Source organism: Hemicordylus capensis, chromosome 1 (assembly GCF_027244095.1).
Source record: "Hemicordylus capensis ecotype Gifberg chromosome 1, rHemCap1.1.pri, whole genome shotgun sequence".
Lineage (NCBI taxonomy): Eukaryota > Metazoa > Chordata > Lepidosauria > Squamata > Cordylidae > Hemicordylus > Hemicordylus capensis.
Genome location: NC_069657.1, coordinates 313550955 through 313570596, shown reverse-complemented (window position 1 = coordinate 313570596; position 19642 = coordinate 313550955). Strand labels below are relative to the sequence as shown.

Sequence of the window (19642 nt, the reverse complement as noted above, 5' to 3'; positions counted from 1 at the left end):
TCGTCGACTTGACCATAGGTCATCTACTCAGATTGCCAGACCATCAAAGATCTGCTGTGTCAAGGTCCGATTTACCATCCTTGCGTCTAGAAAGTGTTCAGCCAACAAGATTTACCGATCGACTTGGCGTAGTTTTCTGTGTTGGACAGCAAAGCGCTCCCTGCAGCTAGACAAGCGCAGGTCGAGGGAATTACTAGGTTTTCTTCAGGATGGCCTTGCACTTGGTCTGAAACCCAACATGCTTAAACGCCGGGCGGCGTGCTTGATCCAGATGTTGTTTCCTCATCAGCGTTCGTTCAGGCATGGCACCCTCTTCTACGCAAGTTCTTCAGGGGGGCAGCTTTGTTGTCTCCACCGGTCTGCCATCGTTTTCCGTCATGGGATTTGCATATTGTGTTGTGGGGTCGGCAGTTTCTGCCTTTTGAACCACTTTGATCTGTATCATTGCAGATTTTGTCCTGGAAGGTGGCCTTTTTAGTAGCTGTAACGTCGGCCAGGAGGGTTTTCTGAACTGCAGGCTCTGTCAGTTAAGAGTAATTTGTGTATTTTCTCTAAGGACTCTGTGAGACTTATCCCGGATCCTTCGTTTATCCCTAAGGTAAAGTCTCAGTTTAATCGTGAGGCGGACATTTAATTGCCTTCTTTTTGTCTGGATGCTCGTCACCCTGCAGAGAAGGAGTGGCACCATCTGGATGTCAGGCAGGCGTTGAAGATATATATTGACAGGGCACAGGTTTTTCGTAAGTCAGATGCTCTTTTTGTGGCCTTTAAGGCTTCTAAGATGGGATACAAGGTCTCTACAGCCATTATCGCTCGATGGGTCCGTTCATGCACTACGGTGTAGTATGAAGCCCAGAAATTTCCGGTGCCTGGCCAGATTACGGCACACTCAACTACATCGGCAGCCACTTCCGCTGTGTTATCTTCACTGGTGTCTCTTGAAGAGATTTGCAAGGCAGCTACTTGGTCGTCGCCTTTTACATTTTCAAGGCATAACGAGTTGGATGAACATGAAGCTGCCAGAGTGGCATTTGGTCAGAGGGTCCTGCATCGGATCCTTCCGGGTCAGTAGCTCCAGCTTGGGTATTTTCCCTCCCGTGGTTGGTGCTGTGGTATGTCCCAAGCTTGGGTGACCTCCTACACCAGCCGAGAAAGGTACATTGGTACTCACCGTGAAGGTATCTTCTGGCTGGTGTAGAAGAGGTCACCCAAGGCCCGCCCGGGTTGTGTTAGGCTGGAGCTGATGATCTGGTTGTAGGGGGAGAGTTTTTCTGTCTTTTTCTTCATTATTGTTCGTATATTGTGGTATATTCTCTGTTATGTTCTGTGGTTTTCATTCTGTAGCTTGAGCTGTTTTAAGCACTGAGGAGATCCGCCCACATGCACTGGGTTAAGGATCTTCAATTATGACTACTTCCTGCCTTTTGGAGCATGTGGGGGGATGTAATCCCAAGCTTGGGTGACCTCTTCTACACCAGCCAGAAGACACCTTCACGGTGAGTACCAATGTACCTTTTAAAAGGTGCCTCTTCACTCAGCAGGACAGAGATGGGTGACAAAGTGGGGCAGGAGAGAGAGGTGGCATGCATCTAGGACTTAGATGGGGGATCGATCCTCCCATCATACATTGGAATTGCCAACCAAGTTGTAGACCACTGGTTCTTTGTATTGTAATAGTGGCTAGACCTAGTTATATGAAATGCGCTTCTGTTTACTTGGGATGGGAAAAACTAAGAGCGCCAAAGAGCTAATGACCACCACCACAATTAATTTTGCTAATCATTTTAAAATGTTGATTTTAAAAAACCAAGCGTTTTCTTGGCAAAAAGAAAAAAATCTAAAGAACTTTGCCTGTGATTTTGTTTTGCGTTTGTACTTGGTGGTTGATTTTAAAAACAGCACTAATTAATGCTTAGTAGGGATGGAGCGTGGGTGAGGGATGCCCATAACATGTCTAGACATTAGTTAAATATGCATTGTCACAAATTTCGTAATGGTACGCTTACCTCCTAGATGAAAAATTATATGAGATGAAGATTATGGAAGAATCCTACAAAGAAGAAATTGGTCGTTTACAGAAAAGACTCCAATGGTATGCAGAAAATCAGGAGCTCTTGGATAAAGATGCAGCTCGTCTTAGAGGAGCAAAGGAAGAAATTGATAAACTGAAGCTAGAGGTAATTCAAAGCTTCACTCCAGTCAAAGGCAGAGCAGGGAGCAAAGCAAACACTGTCCATAGCCAGCCAGAAAGGACAGATGTCCTCGTTGATCACAGAGACAACTGAAGTGACACACAACCTGAGCATCCTGTATTAAATTAAGTCATCATTGGCTGTGATTCTCTGGAAGAAGGGGGTGTCGCTCTTCTTTCTTTCTTTCTTTCTTTCTTATTTATCTATACTGCTTGGTACAAACATCTCTAGGTGATGTACAAATTAAAAAATACAACAAATATTAAAGCAGTTTAAAACAAGTTAAAATTCACAAAACTAATAAAACAAAATCACAGATAAAAATTTAAAATCACATTAAATTTGAAAATGTGCACCATAGAATATGTGTTAAGGTAAAGTGTGCGGTTGAGTCATTTTCGACTCCAGGCAACCACAGAGCCCTGTGGTTGTCTTTAGTAGAATACAGGAGGAATTTACCATTGCCTTCCCCCGTGCAGTATGAGACGATGCTTTTCATTATCTTCCTATATTGCTACTGCCTGATATAGGTGTTTCCCATAGTCTGGGGAACATACCAGCGGGGATTCGAACCAGCAACCTCTGGCTTGATAATCAAGTCCATTTCCTTGCAATATGTGTACCCATCACAAAAACAGGCTTTATGTTGAAAGCCCGATCTTCCTGAGATTGGCAATTAGCATTGCAGTTCAATTTAGTACTGGAAGTGCCATAAGGACTATATTTGGATTATGGGTCTTCTTGGTTATTCAGCCAGGACTGATCTGGGAGCTTTTCTGGGAATTGGGGAGTTTTACCTGATCTCCTGAAGCCTGTTGGTGTGAGGAACCTTCTTCAGCTGGTGTAGCCCACTCCTTTGTAGTCAGAGTTGAGTGCCAGCATTCAGGTTGAATCCTTGCCTAACATCCTCCAGTTTAATACCTACTATGGGCATGAGTGTGTCAGCACAGTTGTTGTGTTCGCATTTTAGGGTTTTAGATGTTTCTGTCAAGAAATAGCCCGAAACATTGTGTTCAGTCCTAGGCAGCTAGAGCAACCCAATCTGTGGGCTGCATTTTTAGCCTACTTTCCAGTAGGCTTATGAGATCATCCAGCCGTGTCTATGTCCATGTTTGTGTGTGTGTCTCCCCCCCCGCCGCCCCATCAACTTCGTAATGCCTGGACTAATATGAACCAAACTGGATTCATTTGTAGGGACACATAGAGACACCTCAGCGGTGTAGTTTGTGATGATGTCATCCACCTTGATCCAAGATGGCGTACACATATATATTTGAGGCGCAAGTGGGCTAACTTGTGGACTGTCTAACAGATTTGAACCAAATTTGGTACAGTTGTAGTGAGTGACACATAGGGACACCTCCAAGGTGTAGTTTGTAATAATGTTATTGTCAGGGTACCACCCTGATGCCCCTCTCAATTCTAGGGAGTTGATATGTTTTTATTATTCTATGACAGTTTAGTCTCCAGGTTCTGGAAATTCATTCAGCTTTTACTTTCCCTCGCTGCCACCACATAAATTCTTGTTACCCTGCTCTCAGTACTCAACACCTTTGGCTGCGTAGCCTCGCGAGTGCAGGATAGGCGCATATGTTCAGGATATTAAAAGAAACAAAACTTGAGGTATAAAATGAAAACAAGAATAAGTTTATTATTTACTGATTAGAATAAAGACCTCTGCAAAGCGGGGCACACAAGCATCTGGATAGTGGTTCCAGACATTCATAACTGATGGGTTCTGCACTAGCGCAGATCAGCTTCGGTTGGAATCTGTTAGCTCCTCACGATGCCGGAAACCACCAGATGCACGTGACCGTAGTACCCCCTTGTGGCAGTTGGGCATCCTTACAATCAGTTTCTTGCTGACCGCCATAGCGATCAGTCCTCGGAACAGTTGCTCCTCAGAGAACATAATTTCTTTAGCTTTTTAAGTTGGAAAATACTTTTGGCGACGGAAACGGACATTCTTCAGAAAGCCCCTACGGATAAGGAAATTGTCTCGGACCTTAGCAAGACTACGGAACGGACTCAGAACTGTGTTTAAAAAACAAACAAACAACCCTCTCATGAGTAAGGACAGGGTAAGAGAGAAAACCACTTTCAAGAGGTGCCATGACTGTCGCAGAAAGCTCCCCTCCACTGATGGGCACAAACTCTGTTTGTTCTGCCTTGGAGAAGCCCACAATACAGCCAGATGTTCTTGCTGCTCTACTTTCACTAAGCAGACATTAAAAAACCGTGCTGCAAGGCTCAAGGTAGCCTTAATGGAGGACGCTTTACTTCCGAGGCAGAAATCTTCTACTGAGGCGCAGAGACCTGCTCAGTCTATGCAGTCTAAAGTCTTGAACATGCCAACTCAAGCCTCGGCATCGGCCGTTCCAGCACCGGCCGCTTCAGCACCAAAGGGCAAGGCTCTGGCAAAGAAACCAGGCAGCCCGAAGAGAAAGGGCAGGGGGATGGCGGAAGCGCCTAAGCCGAAGAAACAGAAGTGTCACCATGTGCAGGGCCGCGATGGTGCGGTGGCTGCCACCCCCTCCTCTTCTGGTCTGCAATCCGTTCAAAGCCCACGGCATCGAGCGGTTTCTCTGTCCCCGGTGCCGACACCTTGGCAATCTTTGCCCACACTTACGGCTCCGGCTAGGCAAGTTTTTCCATCGACGTCGAGAACATTGCAAAAGCACACCTCTTCGACATCGAAGCAATCCAGTACGACATCGAAGCCGACTACCACATCGATGCCGATGTCAAACCCACAACACTTCCCTTGGACGTCGACTTCAGCATCGAGGCAGGATGGGACTCCACTGGCAGTGATATGTGACACTGAGCTAGACGCTGAGCTCGACACCGAACTTGACCTCGGGCAAGACCTTTATGCTGATGACATTGAGGAGGGGGAACAACTTGAAGGAGTCAGTGGACAAGGAACCTCTACAAAGCTTTTCCAGCTGCTGCGTTTGGAAGAGAGCACCCCTTCTATGGGTACCTTCACTGGATTCCGCACCCATCTCGTAGAGATGGAGACGCAGATGTCAGTGATCCCAAGAACACTATCCTTTGAGGAAGGGGCACCTTCCCTAAGGGGTATCTTGCCCCATGGAGGTTGGGAAGCCAGCCTATCCACAGAAGAATACCATACCATCTCCCCAGAGGAATACGCTCTTTACATTCAGTGGTAAAGGGAAAGCACGGCTCCTTTGGCAGGACGTAGAATAGAGTGCGCCATCCAGACCACCCTGATACACACAGGTCAAAGATCTGTTTCTTTACAGGCAGACATCCTACCTAAGACTCAATTGCCCGTACCACCACTGCACACTGGTACTCAGACTGCAGCTACAACTTACCTTCAACCGCCGCCACCACTACACAGATTGTGTCAGGCTGGCACTCAAACTGCAACCACTACTTACCTTCAGCCGCCACTGGCGACGTCCCCAGCTTCCCCAGTTGCGTCCTCTTCTGATGATGGGGAAGACAGTTATGAATCTGATTCTAGACTTGATGTGTGAGCACTGCAAGATATTCCCCTCAGGGGGATGAAGCCGCTCTGGGAAGAGCAGAAGGTTTCAAGTTCCCTCCCTGGCTTCTCCAATATAGGGCTGAGAGAGATTCCTGCCTGCAACCTTGGAGAAGCCGCTGCCAGTCTGTGAAGACAATACTGAGCTAGACCAATGGTCTGACTCAGTATATGGCAGTTTCCTATGTTCCTATGTGCCTACTGAACCAGATGGAGAGTAACCTGTACTTCCAAATCCCATTCCTGATGTGGCACCCATCCCTTCAAACTCCACCACGGAAGAGATGAAAGGTTATCACCTCCAGGTGGCAGACATGGATCATGTATTGGGTCTGAACCTGAAACAGAAGACGACAGTTAGATGACCCTGTATACAATATGATGAGTATTGCAACCTGTCTATATTCCTGCGCTACCACATATTTCTCGTGCTGCGAAATCGTTGTGGGAGGTAATTCAGACCTCCTCGCCTACCTCCAAGCGGTTAGAAGCAGGCTGGCTGTAATAAGCCAGCCCAGCAATCCAAACAACAACTTTGATCTGAGTCTGAGCCCACTAACGCACTGCAACACGCTTGCCACCAACATCAACAGCTCACCACAACTAAACCTCAGCACAAGGAATACCATCACCTTGACGCCAGCCAGAACGACCATCAAACTGGCAAATTATGCCCAAGCATGGCACCATATAACATCAGACCAGTGGGTCCTCCGCATAATAACGGGCTATGTGCTGGAGTTCACAGAGACACGTCAACAGTTGCTGGCCCACATAGTTGCTGGCCCAAGACATGTCAACAGTTGCTGGCCCACATAGACAGTGTGACAACGCTGCTACGGGACCTCAGGGTCCGGATCAATTGGAAGAAGTCATTCTTAGAACCAGCAAGTCGGCTACAGTATATTGGAGCACAGTTGGATATGACGAAGCAGATGGCCTTTCTACCCAAGGACTGCTTCGAACACATAAAAACACTCATCCAGACAATCCAGGCCCATCCACTGCATTGAGTAAAGATTATACAAACTGCTGGGCCTCATGGCCTCATGCACCACAACTGTACCATTTGCACGATACCTGTGCCATTTGGCCCTGTAGTTGCGTCTAGTAGATGACTTGCGTGTATTAAGAAGGATCCGTCTTAGAAGCCTACCTTCCACGCCTTCAGATTGATCACCATTAGGTTTGGGTGAAGTATCTGGCCATGGTCTTGAGTTATCAGATCTGCCCTGTGAGGGAGTCTCCTGTACTCGCCTTGGACAGTTTGAGTAGTTACGTGAACCAAGGTTGCCTTGGCCACCATGGCGCAATTAAAATTGCCTTTGTTCCATCTTGCAGTAACTTGGCCACCACCCTGGACAGTAACGGGGTCAGTGGATAGGCGTAGAATGTGCCCTGGCTCCATTGTTACTGAAAAGCATCCCCCTTGGAGTGATCACCCAGACCCATCCTGGAGCAATAGAGGAAGCATTTCCTGTTCCCCTCTGTTGCAAACAGATCCACCTTCGGTTGACCCCACCAACTGAAGAGCTGTGTCAGGATGTCCTGGTTCGGCTCCTATTTGTGCTGTAGGAGAACCTGGTCCCTGCTTAGGGAATCTGCTAGGCAGTTTTGAACGCCCTTGATATGGATGGCTATCGGATAGATTTGATGTGGAATACACCAGTGCCAAAGTTGTAGACTGAGGTTGCAGAGGGACCTGGATACGGTCCCGCTCTGCTTGTTCACATAGGCAATAGCCGTTGTGTTGTCCATTTGCAGCTGGACGACCTGGATGGCCACCTGGTTCTCGAAGGCCAAAAGGGCCTTGTATGCCATCAAAAGTTCCAGGTAGTTGATGTGCAGCTGCGCCTCTCGTGGAGTCCGCTGCCTTGGACTCTGTAGTTTGCCAGATGTGCTCCCCAGCCCATCATTGAGGCATCTGATGTTACTGTCAAGGTGGGTACCGGAACAAGGAAGGGCACGCCTTTGAGCAGGTTTGCTTCCTTTGTCCACCAGTGTAGGGTGAGCAACACCCTGTCCGGAACTACAACCTGTTTGGACTGTGATTCGCTTTGCGGATGGAAGGCACGCAGAAACCACATCTGCAGCCTGCGCATGTGTAATCGTGCAAATGGTACAGTCGTGGTGCATCAGGCTCAGCAGAGTTTGCATAATCTTTACTCTCTGCTGTGGACGGGCCTGGATTGTCTGGACGAGTGTTTTATGCGTTCGAAGTGGTCATTGGGTAGAAAGGCCATCTGCTTCGTCATATCCGCTGGAAGTTAACCGCTGGGAGTGGTCATCCGGGGACTTGGACGCAACTACAAGGCGTCTGTACTGAGTTGTCAACAATATGCGGATGACACTCAGCTCTATCTCTCCTTGTAATATGAGCCTAGGGAGGTGGTGGATGTCCTGAATCGGGGTCGGAGGCCATGGTGGGTTGGATGTGGGCTAATAAACTGAAATTGAATCCGGACAAGAGGGAGGTACTATTGGTCAGTAGGAGAGCCAATCAGGATGAGGAGATTTTACCGGTTCTGGATGGGGTTGCACTCCCCTTGAAGGAGCAAGTACGCAGCTTGGGGGTATTACTGGATCCAGCTCTGCTTTTGGAAGCTCAGGTGGAGGCGGTGGCCAGGGGTACCTTTGCACGGCTTCGGCTAGTGCGCCAGTTGCATCCCTTTCTCAAGAAGGCAGATCTGGCCATGGTTACCCATGCCTTAGTCACGTCACGGCTGGATTACTGTAATGCGCCCTACGTGGGGCTGCCCTTGAAGAATATCCGGAAACTGCAGCTAGTGCAAAATGCGGCAGCGAGGGTTTTATCTGGAGCTGCCTGGTAGGAGCTCACACCCATCGCACCCATTTTGAAAGAGCTGCACTGGCTACCAGTTTGTTTCCGGGTCCAATTCAAGGTGCTGGTTTTGAACTGTAAAGCCCTTAATGGTTTGGGCCCGGGATACCTGAGGGAACCGCCTGCTCCCAATGGTTACTGCCCACTTGACGAGGTCATCTGAGGGGGCTCTGCTCCAGTGCCGACAATGAGGAAGGCTCGGTTGTCGTGTACGTAGGACAGGGCCTTCTCTGTTGCTGCCCCCAGACTCTGGAATGCTGTCCCGGTGGCTATTTGCTCCTCGGTCTCCATCACAGCTTTCAGAAAGAGTGTAAAATCTTGGCTTTTTGCACAGGCATTTATTTGATTCTCTGCTGCTCTTTATACTCTGTATTGCTTTTATGCTTTTGTTTTAAATTTTTAATCAGATTTGTTTAATATTTTTCACTTAATATTTTAATTGTGTCTTTTTCACCATCTTGTGTTTAAATTTTTGCTGTAAACCGCCTTGGGATTGTTTTAATGAAAGGCAGTATATAAATTTAACAATAAAATAAATAAATATCCAGCTGTGCCCCAATATACTGCAGCCGCCTTGCTGGTTCTAAGAATGATTTCTTCCAATTGATCAGGACCCCGAGGTCCCGTAGCAGCGTTGTCACAAAGTCTATGTGGGCCAGCAAGTGTTGACGTGTCTTGGTGGTCAGGAGCCAGTTGTCCAAATACGGGTATACCAACAGGCCCTGTGTCCTGAGATTGTTCACCCTCCCGTCAGAGGCTCCCACTTTGGTTAGTGGAGCTTATTAGGCTGGCCTATAGCCAGCAGGGTGTCGATCCGCCGGCCTTGATACACACACACACACTCCACTAGGGCCTATGCCACCTCGGCTGCACATCTGGCGGGTATCAGGTTTAATGACATCTGTACTGCAGCCACCTGGGCGTCTCAACAAACCTTTGTGAAACATTATGCCTTGGAGAGGAGAGCTGGTCTTGTGGTAGCAAGCATGACTTGTCCCCATAGCTAAGCAGGGTCTGCCCTGGTTGCATATGAATGGGAGACTTGATGTGTGAGCACTGCAAGATATTCCCCTCAGGGGATGAAGCCGCTCTGGGAAGAGCAGAAGGTTTCAAGTTCCCTCCCTGGCTTCTCCAAGATAGGGCTGAGAGAGATTCCTGCCTGCAACCTTGGAGAAGCTGCTGCCAGTCTGTGAAGACAATACTGAGCTAGATAGACCAATGGTCTGACTCAGTATATGGTAGTTTCCTATGTTCCTATGACCTTCGTGCGGCGGCTGCAGCAGAATTTGGACGAACAGCTCGTGATTCACCCATCAGTTATCAATGTCTGGAACCACTATCCAGATAAACAGGTTGCTTACCTGTAACAGATGATCTGGTAGTGGTTCCATACATTCATAAAACCCGCCCGTCCATCCCCGCAAGGAGTGTGGCTTGCTACTGCATCACCTGTATCATCGTCTATGTCACGAAGTTATGCCATTCTAATCAGTCAAGTGCCATGGTCGGCCATCAAGAAACTGATTGTAAGGATGCCCAACCGCCACAAGGGGGTACTATGGTCACATGCATCTGGCGGTTGCCGGCATGATTCCAACCGAAGCTGATCTGTGCAGGCGCAGAACCCATCAGTTATGAATGTATGGAACCACTACCAGATCATCTGTTACAGATAAGCAACCTGTTATTCTCTGCCAAGTTACTAGGTACATCAGCTGTTCTGGATAAAATGTAACAGATAGGGAGGTGAGATAACTGGAATATAGGTAATTAAACTTGGATTTGTAAACTTAGTGAATTCCTCCAGACCGTCTTTCCTGTTACTAGGAGCTGTCCAGAACCCTGCTGGTTCTCCAGCCTCCACACATTCACCCTTCGTTCCACATAACCCCCCTGAACACTCTCTCCTGTTCAGAACACACACCCCAAACTCTCAACCCCCAGCTCAAAAACACATTCTACTCCCACGCAACTAAATCCAACTCTCCCTCTCTCTCCACTGCCTTTCGTAAATCCCTCCCCCTCTGAACCTTCTGTGCCTGGTTACTAGGGTCACACACACACACACACACACACACACACACACACACACACACTCACTCACTCACTCACTCCACTCACTCACCAGTTGCTATATACGTCTCATCACAGTCATCCACTCCAATTCAACTTGGCAGACACATGAACATTTGAGACACAGTTGGGCTAACTTGTGAACCACCTAAACGATGTGAACCAAATTTGCTACAGTTGTAGGGACACATAGGGACAGCTCATGGGCATAGTTTGTAATGCCATCCACTCTGATTCAAGATGGCGGACACGTGAATGTTTCAGGTGCAAGAGGGAATCGATTTGGACCAAATCTGGTACAGTTGTAGGGGACATATAGAGACACCTCATACACATAGTTTGTGACAATGTCAGCCATAACATCAGCATCCAGACCTTAATTCAGTAGAACCATTTCCACTCCAACATATGTTCTCACAACATTCTGTGCATAGAAAACAGCACTAGCTAAATTGAAATGAACTACCCCTTATTTCCCATGCTGGATGTTGATTTCCCCCCCTGCTGTTTAAATAACTAGTTATATCACTAGAATGGAAGGTATTGTTTCATGTTCATTGTGCTTAGCAGCTTCTGTGCTGATTGCTCCTGTTTGTATTCAGAAATGTCTTTCATTGTAAGATAAAGGCATGCAAGTATTTTTATGTCAAGCTAATGAGAACATTAATGGATTGCTTATGCTCCTCTTCAACATTTTTCTGCATGTGTTGCTTAGGTTGACAAGCTTAGAAGTGAAGCTGGGAATCAATCTGTGCAGCAGAAGAAACGGCTAAAGGACAGGGCAGCAGATGCTAAACGCATTCAGGACCTTGAGCGACAGGCATGTGCTATAGTCATTTATTCCCTCCTTGTTGTATAGTTTATGATCATGTCCAGTAGGCTTCATGACAACTGCACAGCTGTGTTGGAGTTGGGTAAATAGAAGTGCTGGGGGGTGGGGGGAATAAATCCAAACCATCAATATACTGAAAAGCTAATTCTCATATCTTTCAAAAATAGTCACTGTTCTCTAGAGTAGGCATGGGCAGATTCTGCCTTGCAGCATCGACTTTTTCTTTTAATAGATTCGTCAGGACCTCCAGGAGGAAAATGGTGGCTGGAGATGTGTGGAGCCCCGTGCAAAATGGTGTTTCACAGGATGACACCAAGTGCCTGCTACACCCTGTTAGCCACACTGTGATGCTCCGCATATACAAATTCAACTCTTTAGGGATTTTAGCAGCCAAATTGGGCGGGGGGGGATTTTTTGCTGTTGTTAAACAATAATAATAGTGTACAATAATCATAATACAATGGTGTACAATAATAGTAGTACATCATGCCAAACTGCAAATTATCCAGTTACTTACTGGTAGATTCCTGTCTACGTTCTGTCTACTGCAGAGCACAGTATCAAAATATGGGATGTCAACCTTTAGGAGAGGCATTTAAGTGTTGGAAGAGGGGCTATAATTAAAACTTCAAAAATGCTATCAGAAAGCAAAAACATTTACTAAACAAACTGTGCTTTTGTAAATCATATATGTGTGATTCATCTGTGCCTTTTTAATTATATTTTTTCTATAGCCTATTTTTCCTTTAATATATCTGTATAGGCCAGAATCCCAAGAACCACATCACCAAATAAAATAAATAACTAGTTCTGCATATCCAAGAGAACTCTGGACAATCACCAGTACAGTACCCAACTCCCCACCTTGTAACAAGCAATTTTTGAAACTGGGGGGGGGGGACTTCCAAAAGCATTGTAATGCACTGAGTCTAAAGTTTGGTGGGTGGGGTGGAAATGAAAAATAAAAATGGATATGTCCGTCCTTGAGCTCACCTAAAGTTGGCAGTAATGCTTTCCAATTTAAAAGGCTGTTTCTGAAAAGTGTAGCCTTAATTACTAATAAATGTATTCTGTCATCGAAATAGTACAATTATACTAACTAGCCATAACTCAAGTTTGTTTGTGTTGCCCTTTCTTTTGAAAGGTTAAGGAAATGGAAGGGATTCTGAAAAGAAGATATCCAAATTCTTTGCCAGCTTTGATATATGCTGCTGCTACAGCAGCTTCCCAAGGAGATGGTGATGCTTCCACAAAAAGTAACACACTTGATTTTCTTGAAAAAAGAGTTAAGAAGCTGGAAGCAGAACTTGAGGGTAAAGATGATGAAGCTAAAAAAAGTCTCCGTGCTATGGAACAGCAATTTCAAAAAATAAAGGTGACTGAGACTCTTTCACGTGTTCCACTGTGCTTTTAAGCAGCAGGGTTTATTCTCTCTCCCCGACCCCCAGCCAACAAGTCTGTTAGGATGCTTTTAGGCATTCCCAGATGATGGCTGAATCTTACAGTAAGGATTAAGGAGTGAGACACTGTTTGAATTAAAATAAAATCTACGTTAAAGATGCTCTAGCATCAGAATTTCAAAGCTGTTCTATCATAGATTAGTGCTCTGATTTAGCAGGCAGTCACAAATAGCAACTGCTGGCTTAGGTAAGAATTCATATCCTTATTCATTCCAAGTGACTCATTCAGCCTGTTCACTAGGCTTGGATGGGCATCACAGTGAAGAGGTACATCCAGTTGCATGTCAGTTAGACTGAACATAATTGTAATGAACCTTCTTCTTCTCTGATGGAACTCAAGGGGGCATCCTCAGGGTTCCCAGGATGCCTCCTGTCCAGGCACTGGCTCAGATCTACTTAGCTTCAGCAAAGTTGCTACATTGCTAAGCCCTGGTAACTGAGCAAAGAGGCACCTTTTTAAGTGGCACTTCTCTCATATTAAGCAGAGGGAGAGCAACTGGCCCTACCCACAATATCCCTTCAGTGGTTGTTGCGGATAGCTACTTACTTTATTTATTATTATTATTTTTTATTTGTCAGATTTGTACACTGCCCCAAACTTCTGTACTTTATATTTCCTTTTAGATTGTGAACCCTTTGGGGACAGGGAACCATCTTCTGTCTGGAGGGACATGTTCTAAATACATAAAGTGTTCACAGAAGTGGAGCTATAATCTTGGTAGGAGTTTGCAGCTCTGATTACACACCGCTTATACGAGTGGTGTTATTTGCTTAGGTTGACCTAAAAAAATTAAGATACAGGGACACATCTCAGTGTGCACATTTGTGACGTAATTTGTGCATTCTAGTTCTGCTTCCACTATCCATTTTCAAGATGGACAGAAAGATGTGAAACGAGTTCAGTGTGATTCTTCAGACCCTTCAGCCTAATGAAGATTATCTGGATCATTTTCAATCTAGCTTCCGCCCCTGGTATGGGACTGAGACTGCCTTGGTCGCTCTAGTGGATGACCTACGCTGGGAACTAGACAGGGGGAGTGCGTCCCTGTTGGTTCTGCTGGACCTCTCGGCGGCATTCGATACCATCGACCATGGTATCCTTCTGGGCCGCATCTCGAGTATGGGAGTTGGAGGTACTGCGTTGCAGTGGTTCCGGTCCATTCTTGAGGGGAGGGTCTAGAAGGTGGTGCTGGTGGACCACTGCTTGGCTCCGTGGCCATTGACCTGTGGGATCCCGCTGGGTTCGGTCTTGTCCCCCATGCTGTTTAACATCTACATGAAACCATTGGGAGAGGTCATCCGGGGACTTGGACTGAGTTGTCAGCCATATGCAGATGACACTCAGCTCTATCTCTCCTTGTAATCTGTTCCTAGGGAGGCGGTGGATGTCCTGAATCGGGGGCTGGAGGCCGTGATGGGTTGGATGTGGGCTAATAAACTGAAATTGAATCCGGACAAGACGGAGGTAATGTTGGTCAGTAGGAGAGCCAATCAGGATGAGGAGATTTTACCAGTTCTGGATGGGGTTGCACTCCCTTGAAGGAGTAAGTACGCAGCTTGGGGGTACTACTGGACCCGGCTCTGCTTTTGGAAGCTCAGGTGGAGGCAGTGGCCAGGGGCGACTTTGCACGGCTTCGGCTAGTGCTCCAGTTGCGTCCCTTATTTATTTATTTATTTTTATTTATTTGATTTATATACCGCCCTTCCAAAATGGCTCAGGGCGGTTCACAATTAAAACAACTTATAAAACAGTAAAAAGCTAAAACAAATTAAAACAATAAAACAACAACTAACAATTTAAAACATTTTAAAACAAAAATAAAACATTATCCCCAGACCCCAGCTCAAGAAAACGTAGACTCAGTATAGAGGAAAAGGGCCACAACTTTGTTAACTATTACACACAGCATGGCAGACTGGAACACCAGGTGATTAATCACCCTTAAAGAACAGTGCGGGCCAATAGAAGCAGGTCAGAACTCTGAAATCCTACCCAGCACCCTACTGGGGGGACACACCCTGGCTCGGGAACGGGCAGGTACATCCCACCCAATTCCTTCAAAGCCAACCCCCCCTTCTGTAAGAGAGGGTCTGGATACTTCTAGGCATTCGTCCACCCCGGACCGCACAGCCCAAAGGTTAGAGAAGTCCTGAAGCAGGGTTCATGGCAATCATTCTCCCCGTGCCGCACAGGCTACAAAGGAGCGATTAACCAATCACCCCTTTTACATATCCAAGGGTGCTCAACGATGTTCTAACCCTCAAATTGCCACCCCGCCCGCACTGTTCCTGCCATTGTGGTTGACCTAACTCTAAATACGCACCCAGGACACAGAACGGAGTAGGCGAAAAAAACCCCAACAGTGGCCAATGCGTTGGGAGCAAAAAATTCCTACTCGGTCCCCTCAGGCGGCCAGTCGCTAGACCCGCTCTGCACCGGGGAGGGAGGGAGGGGAAAGCCCCTTCTCCTGTGATTGCCTGACCCCAACTGAAGAGAGAATGGAAAATGGAGGATGGGGCTGGGATCGGTCAATCCTGGCAGAAACCCCGCCCCTTGACCAAAGAGGTCAAACGGAACCCTTCCTGGGCTTCGCGCAGGACAGGCTGTGACAAACTCCCTCCCATCTGCACAAGGCGGGGGGGGGGGTATTAAGTCATTAAAAACACTAAATCAAGTTAAAAATTAAAAAATTAAAAGATTAAAAAAAATATATATATATACATATACACATACACAAACACACACACACACACACACACACACACACACACACACACACATATATATATATATATATATATATATATATATATATATATATACACATATACATATACATATACATACATACACACATATATACATATACACATATACACATTTTAAAAGCCCTGAAAGGCCAGGCCAAACAAATATGTTTTAAGGGCCCTCCTGAAGGCCAACAGAGAATTCGAATTACGGATTTCCGCAGGGAGCGCATTCCACAGCTCCGGAGCAGCCACAGAGAAGGCCCGCCTCCGAGTCGCCACCAGACGAGCCGGTGGCAACTGGAGACGAACCTCCCCAGATGACCTTAATGTGCGGTGGGAATCGTGCAGAAGAAGGCGCTCTCCAAGGTAACTTGGACCTAAGCCGTTCAGAGCCTTAAAGGTAATCACCAGCACTTTGTATTTTGCCCGGAAACATATTGGCAGCCAGTGTAATTGTTTCAAAATAGGCGTAATATGGTCTCTCCGGGTTACCCCAGAGACCAATCTGGCTGCCGCATTCTGAACTAACTGAAGTTTCCGAACAACGTACAAAGGCAGCCCCACGTAGAGCGCATTGCAATAGTCAAGCCGGGAGGTTACCAGCTGGTGCACCACTGTTTTGAGGTCATCCTCCTCAAGGAATGGACGCAGCTCGAGAAGGCAGATCTGCCCATGGTTACCCATGCCTTAGTCACATCACAGCTTGATTACTGTAACGCGCCCTACGTGGGGCTGCCTTTGAAGAATATCTGGAAACTGCAGCTAGTGCAAAACGCGGCAGCTAGAGTTTTATCTGGAGCTGCCCGATGGGAGCACATCACACCCATTCTGAAAGAGTTGCATTGGCTGCCAGTTTGTTTCCGGGTCCACTTCAAGGTGTTTTAAAGCCCTTGTTTGGGCCCAGGATACCTGAGGGACTGCCTGCTCCCAAGGGTTACTGCCCGCTTGACGAGATCATCTGAGGGGGCTCTGCTCCGGGTGCCGACAATGAGGGAGGCTCGGCTGTCGTGCACTCGGGACAGGGCCTTCTCTGTTGCTGCACCCAGACTTTGGAATGCTCTCCCAGTGGCCATTCGCTCCTCAGACTCCATCACATTTTTAGAAAGCTTGTTAATCTTGGCTTTTTATCCAGGCTTTTACATGATTGTTTTTATTGCTGCTTCTATGTGTTTTTACCCGTTTATAGTTTTTATGCTTGTATTTTTATAGATTTTAAATTTGGTTTGTTTTTATATTTTTAGCTTAATATTCTTATTGTCATTTTATTGTATGTGTTTTAACTTTTGTAAACCTCCTTGAGAATTGTTTTTAAGGAAAGGCGGTATATAAATTAAAAAATGAATGAATGCAAATGTTTCATTGAAGATTAAAAGACCAAAGAAATAGAGATAATCATTGCAGCTATATTCTAAAATGGGGCCTCTTGAACCATGTGGTTCACTGCTCAATTTGGAATTGCTTCTAATACTGTAAGATATGTATATGGCGTGTTGAAAATGGAATGGAATGTCCCTATGAAACCTTCCCTTTCTGTGGCCTGTCTTTTCAGCTCCAGTATGAGAAAAGGGTTGGCGAGCTTGAACAGCTCCTGGCATATAAGTTGCTGAATGAGCCGCAGAAGCTTCAAGACAAGGCAGCCAACCTTGTGGCGCTTGAGCAAGAACTTAGTAGTGCAAATGAAGCCCACCAGGTCACAGTCAAGAATCTTCAAACTGAAATTGATTCCCTTAGAAACCAGGTAGCACAGCTGGAGCACCAGAAAACTGCTGCAGATGATGCAGACTTCCAGTCACTGGAATACCAGGTGGAGCAGGCGCATACCAAAGCCAAGCTGGTGAGACTGAATCAGGAAATGGTTGCCAAAAACAGAGAGATACAAGACCTCACCAGAACTGTAGAGAGACTTCAGAAAGAGAGAAGGGTTATGCTCTCTGATAAGGATTCAGCTGGCAAAATGGAAAGCAAAACAAAGCCTTCAAAAACCTCAGAAAAGAACATTTTCCGCTCTAGTCAAAGAAACACTGGAAATGAAGAGTTCTTCCCTGGCACACTTGACAATAAAATATACCAGCCCAACGCCTTTGCGGATTCTCATAGTTCAGAAATCCTGCAGGAAAATGCCCGGCTGAAAGATGAGTTAGAAAAGCTAACCCTTGGACTAAGCCAACAAAGAGTAACGTCTCAAGCAGCACTGGCAAATTCTGAAAGTCTTATAAGAAGGTAATAAAGATATTCATGTGGGTGGTAGGCAGGGGCCAACTCACCTTCCCCTCCCCAGATGACAGTGTGCCTCCTGTTCGGGCATGCTTCAGGCAGTGTGGATCTCGTGAGACAGGAACTCAGACAGAGTCCTGGCCTCTTAGTATCCCACAATGCACCACGCTGTGAGGGCGGTACATTGGGGGATACCCCCATGAGACAGGTGCACTAGCTGCCCAGCTGTGTGTGCTTGGGCTGCAAGCAGACTGCAAGTGAGCTTGCACATGATCCCAGCAGCAAGATTAAGGGCACACTTGTGCCCTTAACCTCAGCTAAAGGCCAGGCTTAGAAGTTGGGTTTGGCTGGGTGGGAGTGCCAGGACCGCATGGTCTAGGCTGCTTGTGAGAACAGCCTTAATATGTTTAGTGTTGAGCAGCTTATTTTAAAATGCCATAATCCAGAGCCACTCCTTAGGACTCTGAAGCACTTGCAAGGGTTCCCTGCACTTTCTGATTGACGACATAGTCAGGAACAGCTAACACGGTGGTATGAATGGGGGAAGTCCTTCCTTGCTCCAGATCTCTGTGTGCTTCATTTATTTGATTGATTAATTGATTGACCAATTTTTATACTGCCTGTCATAATGCATCTCAAGGCAGTTTACAAAAGTTAAAAGCTCCTCATGGAATAGAGCAAGTATCCTTGACCTTCAGATCCAGGTTTTTTGGATACAACGTCTATGAGCACTGTAAACTTTTTTTTTAAACTGTTAATCCAGGGTATTTTGATTTAATCAGATTTACACCCCAGATCTAAATAGGTTTTTGTGGAGTGACACCATGTACAGGGCTGTGGCCAGGTTCTTAGCAAGGCCAGGCTCACATCAAGATGTTTTTTAGAAAGGCAGGTAAACACAGAATTTCAAAGATAACCCCTTTCTTGCCAACCTCTGTCATACTTTGTGTACCATACCATGATAAGGGTTGTGTGTATTCTGTGACTTCACACAAGTACAGATATTTCCCACCTGTTGGGCAAACAGCAGCTTGCGGGCAATGGACTCTTAAAATTTTGCTGATTATCATAAGCCTTGCCTTGTAGAGTTGCCATGCCCCGCGGAATTTCAGGTTTCACCCAGATTTTAAGCATCTCACCCAGATTGCTTAGCCCACCCATATTTGCCTGGATTTCAGCTTTCATTTTAAAAAAAGGAGTGGGGAGAAGCTAAGTTCTAGCCCTTGAAGAAGCAGAGTTATGGAGCAAAATGTGCAGTTACTATTCTGCTCAAAAATTATTTTCAGACCAATTTACATAATATGCAAATTAGGCACGTGGATTTGGAAAGCCAGAATATGGCGACCCTTCTTGAGAGTGGGTGAGAGGAAATGGATACCCTCCTTTCAGAAACTTTCACAGTGAAGTACCTTTCTTATTTATGACATTTACAGGACAAAGGAAGACTCGGAGGAATACATTGCAGCCCTTAAAGCATCGCATCAGAAAGAGCTAGAGAAGATTCTTTGTCAGCATGCAATGGAGCATTCTTCTTCCAAAGTAGCTGAGTTAAATAGCAAGATTTCAACACAGGAGGTGAAATAGACCAGTTGTTACTTTAGTACTGCAGAAAACGGAATGGCAACTTTTCTAGTTTTAAACATGTTATACTGTAAGGGGTGTGTGTGTTGCCAGATATGTGTCTTGCCTCTCAAATGTAGTCTAATACCGAGTAAAACTTGTGAAGGACCCAAGAGAGCCCTGCACATTTGAAGGGGT

General features: G+C 46.2%; 1 protein-coding gene across 8 annotated transcripts in view; it reads left to right on the top strand.

The window, feature by feature from the left end:
• CEP162 (centrosomal protein 162) overlaps positions 1-19642 on the top strand; it is a 95074-nt gene that overhangs the window by 66973 nt on the left and 8459 nt on the right. For 7 of the 8 annotated variants that reach the window (XM_053287149.1, XM_053287152.1, XM_053287150.1 and 4 more), the window contains 5 exons: positions 2014-2177; positions 11343-11447; positions 12604-12834; positions 17220-17890; positions 19318-19459. In XM_053287149.1, the coding sequence (XP_053143124.1) occupies positions 2014-2177; positions 11343-11447; positions 12604-12834; positions 17220-17890; positions 19318-19459 (1313 nt within the window). The remainder of the gene's footprint in view (positions 1-2013; positions 2178-11342; positions 11448-12603; positions 12835-17219; positions 17891-19317; positions 19460-19642) is intronic. The other variant, XM_053287151.1, reaches the window with a different exon arrangement.